At 38.2% G+C, this 8,521-nt stretch overlaps 1 protein-coding gene across 1 annotated transcript in view; it reads left to right on the top strand.

The window, feature by feature from the left end:
- LOC103805167 (protein cornichon homolog 3) overlaps nucleotides 1-7,194 on the top strand; it is a gene marked incomplete at its 5' end in the record, with an annotated part of 23,151 nt that extends 15,957 nt beyond the window's left edge. Inside the window, 3 exons of the mRNA XM_009077803.1 lie at nucleotides 2,860-2,972; nucleotides 5,113-5,256; nucleotides 7,167-7,194. Of these exons, the coding sequence (XP_009076051.1) occupies nucleotides 2,860-2,972; nucleotides 5,113-5,256; nucleotides 7,167-7,194 (285 nt within the window). The remainder of the gene's footprint in view (nucleotides 1-2,859; nucleotides 2,973-5,112; nucleotides 5,257-7,166) is intronic.
- Between the last annotated feature and the right edge of the window lie 1,327 nt (nucleotides 7,195-8,521).

Genomic DNA, 8,521 nt, shown 5'->3' with positions numbered 1-8,521 from the left:
GGAACAAGAAGGATTGACTGCTGCTGGTTTGTCAGCCAGCTTTCTTCTCTTCAGGAGCTGAATCCCCATGTTTGCTGAAGTTGATACAAAGTTTTCATTGTTTTCAAAGGATATCACATCAAATTGCAGGATGATTCTTACAGCCAAGAACTGAGGCTGTGTTATATTTTAGTTATTTAGTTTACTTTACCTCACAAGCCTTGCTGTGAGGTATACTTACAAAGCTATACTGTATGCTTTCAATTCTCTCACCTCCTTTTATATTTGGTCTCTTAGGTATATCACCTGAATATAAATGGTAATTGGCTTTGCAGGCTGGACTTTGGTTCTTCGCATGAATTCACTTCAGAAACAATAATCAGCACCAATCCTTTTCTTTATTTATGTCTGCAGGAACATAGCACTCCAAGAAAAGGGTGAAAAGGCATAAATGACCCATTTGCTGCTTTATCAAAAGCATAGGTAGATTTAATTTACACTAAAAACCGTGACTGGAAAGTGAGCCTGTTTCTGAGAGTCCTCTGCTTCCTTTGTTTCCTTTCTAGCTTCACTGCAGATTTTTGGTTTGGGTTTTTTTTTTTTAGGCTCTGCATAAATTTTCACCATGGGTTTCCTTCCCTATTATTACAAGCCGGCTCACTGATCAGGTACCAGGGTTGCAGTCTTGCTAAGTTTGTGTTGGAATCAGAAATCAAATACGTGGTGATGAATATAATATGCTTTTAAGTGTTGTGGTGTTTAGTGGGTACACATACATCATGAAGGCCTTTCTTGTCTGCAATTGTTCTGCCAGTTGATGGGGGCAACAGTAATAACACAGACGCCAACGAAAAGAATTGGCTTATTTTACTATTGGTGTTCTAAGATAATAGAAAATGAATAATATATTTACATATAAGGTTAGTTTACTAAGCTCTAATACAAACAGCACAAACAACAAAGACAATAAGAAAGGTAATGCACCTAATCATTACTACATACAGGAAAGAATAGTGATTAAGAAAGATACATCACCAATTGCCTGAATACTTTATCAGCATCCAGATCCGCAGTCGCTGGGGAGCCCCTGGTTGCAGCAAGGGTTTGGAGAGCCTTTCCCAGCAATTGGGAAGTCCTACGCAGTGTGTCCACTTGTAGGTGAGGGGTCCAAAGTCGCTGCAAGAGGGTCCAGATTAGCAAGCAAAAAATAACTTGCAGTTTCTTATCGTTTGTGCAGATAACACCTGGTGGTGGAGTTTCCTAAGATATATTATAGACAGGGCATGACTTTGAAAATACTTCGCAGGCAAGTATATAACCTATACCAAGGTTATCTATAAGATGTCTTGCAGAAGGTGGTATGGCCCTGGACAGATATATACCCAGTGCAAAGGTTATCTGCATCTGTGTTCTACATTAAGTGGTTTAGTTAACTAGCACAAAGAAGCACTGTTCACAAGGAATACAGAATTCATCTATAAGTCAACTCTGGCTTGGGCCTACTGTCCAAGCCCTAGCATTTCAGCAATTTGTGATTAAGATGAATCATTCTTTGAGGAAAGGTTATAGTCATGTTGTAAATCACATTCTAAAAATGAAAAAAAGAAAGATCCAGCAGTGATGTGTAACTACCATCTGGAAACAGAACTGTATAATTGTACTAGGATTTGTCATCCACATAAGATAAGCTTTTGAGAATGTTTAAGTTGAGGGCATAGACACAGAGATACCCAAATGTGTACAAGTACTGAAGTTAAATGAATTAAAAATATATATTCCATGTGAGGTGGAAAGGCTCCTAGAACCAAGAAGATGGAATTCATTGCAGCACAGCTGTATGGGAGTAGGTGGACACTGGGAGGAGCCATTGAGGTTTTATATTGTTTTAAAAAAATAGGACTCACTTTAATTATTTGACAGATAAAAATAAATTTACATCAAAAGAAGCCCTCAAATGCATTTTTTGATTTACCTTTGGTTGGTGTAACTCCTAGATGCAGCAATGGATGTAGATGAATTGTGTATGGGTTTGTCTAGCTTTAAGAAATAGATACTGCTGGAAATTAATCTCTTCTATGACTTGAAGGAAAAGATATAGAGATTGCTGAGAAAAGCCATTGGAAGAAAACAAGAGAAGAAAGACAGCTATGAAATGGGAAAGCAATAAAAAAAGCAAAATGCCTTTTGAAATAACTACTCTGAATCAACATCACATAAATTTCTGCTTCTGCCAGCTGCCCACTCACTTTCTCTTTTAATAGAAAGAATCATTGTGGGTCTGAAGCAAGTAGTGTAGGGAGCCATGGATTTTCTAAGGGAGTGAGTTTCCTGGTGTAGTGGGTTTTAGCTTGCAAGACTTGAGTAATGGATTTGATCTCTTTGAGGTGTATATAACGTATCAAAATGGCTGAAGCAGCATTTTATTTTTCCAATGCTCCTCCAATATAGAAGTGAAGCTTCAGAAGTAGCTTTTTTTTTTCCTTTCTGAATGCATCAGTAATAAAACTTAGTTCTTCAAAAACTTTTACTGATACTCATGTAGTCTCACAGTGCTTCTGTGAGGGAGACATTAATATAATGTATGTTTTGTAGACATAAATCTGGAGCACCAGCAAAGACAGCAAATGATTTGTCCCATGCCTCTCAACAAGCCCTTGGAGTACAGACATGGTTAGAACCTGAACAAACCTGGCACTGAGTCTTGTGGTCATTGCTCATAACCAAGCTGTCTGTCAACTGAGGTGTGTCTAGGTACAGACACAGACACACAGGAGACATGCAAGACTTGCAGAGTTGATTTGTTTTCTGAAATACTACTTAGGTGACTAAAATCAAAGAGGTGTTTTACTGACATCTGTTATTCTGTTCCTTTCTTTTTAGCTGGTGTTGCCAGAGTACTCTATCCATAGTCTTTTCTGCATAATGTTTCTATGTGCTCAGGAGTGGCTCACACTGGGATTAAATGTTCCTTTGCTTTTTTATCACTTCTGGAGGTAAGCCCATCTTTTGTATGCTGACTGCTTGTTAGCCTTGCTTGCCAACTCAGAACACATGCCAATTGTATGAACTGTGAAGGACAGTGATAGGAGTATGGCTGAATATCTTTTGGCTAGAGGCATTTGCATATAAGCAGCTGAAACTTATGTTTCCAGAGAAGAAGGGAGTATTTTTCATTAACATTTAGGTCGGGTAAAGGAAACCCATAATAATATAAATAAATATGACTTTCAGTTGCTAACATATAAATATGCCAAGGGGTGTCAGGATGCACTCATCACAGCTGAATGAAAACATGAAAGTTAAATAGGCTGGAATCTCAAAGCAGAACTTGGTGAGGCTCTACATACTTCACAGATAGGGACTTGTAGGGCAGAGCTCAGACCTATTCATTCAGCCCTGACGAGGAAACCTTTCTATTGAAATTATGAAATAGAGACTGGGTAGGTTCACAGATATTTTTCTCATCTTCTTTGGCAGCTTTATGATTCTTTTTCAGTATAAAATAAGTTGTTTCTTTTTGTACAATGGGGAATTTCTGTTCTGCAAGAGAATTCTCTCTTAGAGACTCTTGGAATAGGGATTGCAGTTGATGCAGAACTGTTGTCTTCACCCTGCCCACATGAAGAACTGGGGAGTGTTTTCACTCTGGATCTCTGATTCCTGTTTATATTCACTGAGGGCCTTCCAGAGTTGACCATGTTAAGACCTCCTGTTGTTTTCCAGACAAGGCAGTGCAGTTGCTGCTGCTGCTGCTGCATCTTCCTCTGCATTTTAGTGGAGGATCAGCCTTCTGTTGCTTCTGAAAATAACCAAGAGACATCAGTTTGTGTATTTGTCAGTCTGGAGTCTTCCATAGTTTTGCATTTTCACAAAGTTTGTAAAAGCACAGATGATTTTTGTCTGTCAGGGTCTCTTTGTGTTACAAAGTTACATATGGTAGCAGAAGAATAGTTCGGTAAAGAAGTCAAAACCATTATCTCCACTGAGAACTAAAAAGTGGCAGCTTTTTTACCATTTTTTTCTGCAAAAGCATCACAGTAACTCAGAGTCATGTGATAAAGTTAGAGTGCTGGTATAGATCTCAGAAAGCTAAATGAAGCTACAAGGGTTAAAAACCGAAGAGTGAGAATAATACTAATTTTAAAAGTTTTTGAAAAAGGGAAATGATCAGACTAAGTAATAGTATCAGCTTTTGGGGAGAACTTTTGATTCTCCTTTTTTCTCTCCATGATTCTTCCATGTGCTTTGCTATAAATATTGCATAATTACTGCTGCTTTAACCACACACGGGCTTGGGTTCATTGTGTAAAGTTCTGCACAAAACCATGGGAAGACACTCTGTAATATCTTCATCCCAGTGAAGATAATTAAGCAAGGTTTCATCTGAGGTCTCTGTAAAAGAATTTGCAGTCTCGTTAGTGATTGTAATTTGATGTGACTAACATTGGAAGGTTTGCTGCTGGTCACTTGGTTGGGGTTTTTATATCTATCTATTTTTCTTGTCTATCTATAAGCAATCAGCAATCTTTAATGTTTACTATGTGTCAGAGAAACAGAAATAACAATTTAATTTGATTTCTGCTGATATTAAAGCAGTTCATTAACTTTGCTGGGGACTAAATGTAGAAAACAGTCGTCAGCCAGTTCTTATATTACTCCATACTGGCTTATTTCCTTTTCATAGTTGGAGGAACTTAGCTACCAGCTGGTTAAGACTGCCACCTTTCATCATGTCTGAAATCAGTTGTGTAGATGCAGTTAGAGCCCAGTAATCCTTCCTTCATGCTGTGATCACAAGCCACTATATATTGTCACTCACAGTATGTAAGTTATTAGTGAGTAAGCCAGAAATAACTATAAAGGGAGGTGGTATGTTTCAATCTAAAGAATTAATAGAACATAAAAAGTCCACATTCATTAACTGCTTAGCTCTACAAGAAAGGAGTGTTTAGACTAGCATCCTGATTTTAACAATGTGTGGAAATAGAGACTTGACAAAGAAAGGGAAATTCCTCCTATATCATGGAAGATGGTAGTCTTCTGAGCTGATGATCAGGAGGGTGTATATCTGCACATAGTTAATATAGAATATTATTATAGAGTTATTCCAGATATCTTCTCCTGCTCTTTCAGGTATTTTCGTTGCCCAGCAGATAGTTCAGAGCTAGCATATGACCCACCTGCAGTCATGAATGCAGATACCTTGAATTACTGTCAAAAAGAGGCCTGGTGTAAGCTAGCTTTCTATCTCCTTTCCTTCTTCTACTATCTCTACTGGTAAGTCTGATCATTTCACTGAGAAAATAGTAGCTGCTTTTTGTTTCACTTATAAAATTGTATTTAGAAATTACTGGAACCAATTGGCTAATTTCCTTAGTCTCGTAAAACTTGCTTCTGATGTTTTATCAGGGAAGCACACCCACTTACTGCTGACACCTCAGTGCAGAATACTGAGGCCAACCCAAGGAAATAACTTTTGTTCCTTATGTAATCTCTTACGACGGATGAAATAGTGAATGTTATGTAATGGCATTACATCAAATAAAAATTATAATGTCCTTTTGATTCAAAAGAATCATAAGAAAAATGCTGTGCCTGCTGATGTAGTGATGCTCAAGATGATAAGTAAATGGGTAGGTAGACACAGGGTGGGAACATGGGATGCACTATGCCTGTAGTCATTCCTGTAGGCTCCCTTCCATGACAAGGTAAGCTTGTGCATGATCCAACCCCCAAATTAAGACACATTCATTAAGATATGCATCCCAGTTGTGTGTTGTCCCCCCAGCCCCTTTCAGCTCTCACATGTCCTCTGTGCACAGTCACAAATGCCCAATGCAAAACTACATGAGAATCGTATTTAAGGTAAGGCCTTGGGAGAATCCCTGTGCTTTTAGTAATCACACTATAAAAACCACTTGACAATAAACTTTCACACACTTTAAATGGAGGTGTTGTTTTATGATGCCTTTCTTGTACTCCTTCTTCCATGATGTATTTGCATAGAGTTGCCTCTTCAATTCAGTCTTGCATGTAGTCATCCCTCTGTAAGGCAAGTTTGTATGCTGGTGGAAGAAGAGGTGTTATTTCTCCTCTGATTGCTGGTTTGATATCTGTTCTGCTGATCCCCCTATCTTGAGGAGTCACTGCTGCAGGTTGTTGTTTAAAAATATTCCTTTTAAATACTATTGAGAACAAAATTTTCTGTTCACCTGTGTGCGTATATGTGCATGTGTCTGCACATGAGAGCAAGAAGCTGGTAGGTGCCTAACTCACATGAAGATGGATATGGCATGAGAATTTGAGTAGGAGTTTACATCCAGTCGCTTTGTGGGTTTAGTTTTGAGCACCTTTGCCTGCCAGTTCTCTTCATGGGGCCAAGAGTGAAAAGCATGGCAGTTATGCTAGACAAGCTCTGTTGATAGTGCAAGGAGAGATGGCAAGGAATGGCTGCAGAGGAAAGCATTTTTAACTTCAGATTTTTGTGCTGGGATCAACATCAGCTATGTAGTGTGGTCTTGTGTTTCTGCTGGGACTCTACTGTTGTGCAGGATCCTCTGAGCCCTGCTTTCTTCATTCTAAAGTGTGGCCATAATCCAAAATCCACTGCCTGGTGCTAAATAAAATAGTATAAATTACATACAGTTTTACAGTGCTTCCCTGGGGATTGGCAGAATTAGAATTGTGGTAAAATGGAGCTGTGGCAACACACTATGTTTTCTTCACTTTTCAGAATTGCACTTGATATATATGGATTCACTCCAGTTGGTGACCCTGCTGCACAGAGTTTTTTTCCAAAGCAATCAAAACAGTGCTGTTTCATGGAAAACCCTGCCCTGCCCTGCTGAGAGTTGCTGGTTGAAGTTTTAAAGATCAAACATGCTAAAGCAAAAATGGTTTTGCTTGCTGTTCAAATTGAGACATCAGATCGTGCTTTAAAAAAGCTCAAACACAGTTTGTAGTGTAGTAGGATGTCGATAATGAATTTGTTACTTCTTGAGTGCCTTTTGATTCCCATCTTGAATACACCATAATTAAGATGCTTTAGAGAGATAGAAAGAATGCAAAGGAAAGCACAGGCCATTACAGTCAGACTTGAGGAATAGACAGCAAAGGGTTATAAAAATCAAAGTGCTCTGTGTGCTTCAAAAGGATACTTTCATATTGTGTGTTTCTTTTACATTCAGCATGATCTACACTCTGGTGAGCTCATAACTGAAACATCGTCACTAAAGACTGAAAACAACAAATGCTGGAGGTGCAAGGACGAGTGAACCAAGTGATGCATGATTAAAAAAAAGCAAAGAGGAAAACTTTGAACCCAAGCAGTAAATAGAGTACATGAAAGAGAGACCTAGCAAGAAGAAGCAGAATACTGTGGAAGAATGGCTGAGTTAACTGTGTTTATCTCCTGTTTCTCAGTGTCTTGCAGTAAATGACTTTCAAAACCCAGCAAACAAACAAAAAACAAATGCAACAAGGTGGGCCAAGTTACACGACTATTCACCTCTCCAGCGATAACGCTACTTGGTTTAGTGCATTCATTATAAACTATAGTCCCTACTGTCTTCCAGGGAGCAAAATTTCTTTTCTTAATGACTCTTCTGGACTGAGGAAGCAGAGGACAAGCTTATTTCACACTGAAAGAAGATCTATATAACACATTCTGAAAATGAGCACTGAGTGGACTTCAGATAAGATGTGTGTCTGTCCCGCAGGGGTATTTACATGACAGTATTCAAATAGGGATGTCAGATATCATGGCATTGCTTCAGTGGTTTTTTTCCCCACCCAAAATAATAATAATGAAAGAATTTGCAGTTGCAGTGTTCTGTTTTCTAATTATATGCTATTCCTGCAGGTGAACATCCAGTATATTTCTGTACTTCATTTGTGATGTGCCAATAACATATAGTGATATGCATAAATACATTGGGTTTGACCTAATCGTGGCGTGCACTTATGAGAATAGTGTTCCTCTGACTGAAAAGAAAAAGGTAAATGTTGCATATATTAAGGAGGATTGTAACATTGGTATTATATTCATCACAATGCTGGATAACAAATACTGGAACAGCTAATTGTGGTCTGTAATTCTGTTTTGCAGCTTTATTTCTGCTGTAAAATTTAAGCTGGAACAAATATACAAAATGTTTCTGTCTTGTATGAGGTTTGTATTGAAATATGTTAATTTTTAATAATTTAAAAGTTTTAAAATTTTATCACATGATTCTCATTTACATTCACATATATGGGCTATCTATCTGTCTATCTGCATATACAGATACACATCTACATAAATAAAATCCATTTACATTTTAGATTAATCTGTTTGATTGACAGGTCAGAGGCCTCAAGTGTCCAGAACTGCTGCTAAATATATTTCAACACTGAACCTAGTGAACCTGGGCTTGTTTCTTCAGAGTCACTGGTGCTTTGGGCAAACCTCTAAATTCAAGGCTAACACCAATGCATGCATAGACATTGCATGGATCTTGTATTGTGAATGAGCTAATAGGGTATGTTGCAACCAGAATGGTGG

Source organism: Acanthisitta chloris, unplaced genomic scaffold (assembly GCF_000695815.1).
Source record: "Acanthisitta chloris isolate BGI_N310 unplaced genomic scaffold, ASM69581v1 scaffold3717, whole genome shotgun sequence".
Classification (NCBI taxonomy): domain Eukaryota; kingdom Metazoa; phylum Chordata; class Aves; order Passeriformes; family Acanthisittidae; genus Acanthisitta; species Acanthisitta chloris.
This window is presented reverse-complemented; position numbering and strand designations above follow the sequence as displayed.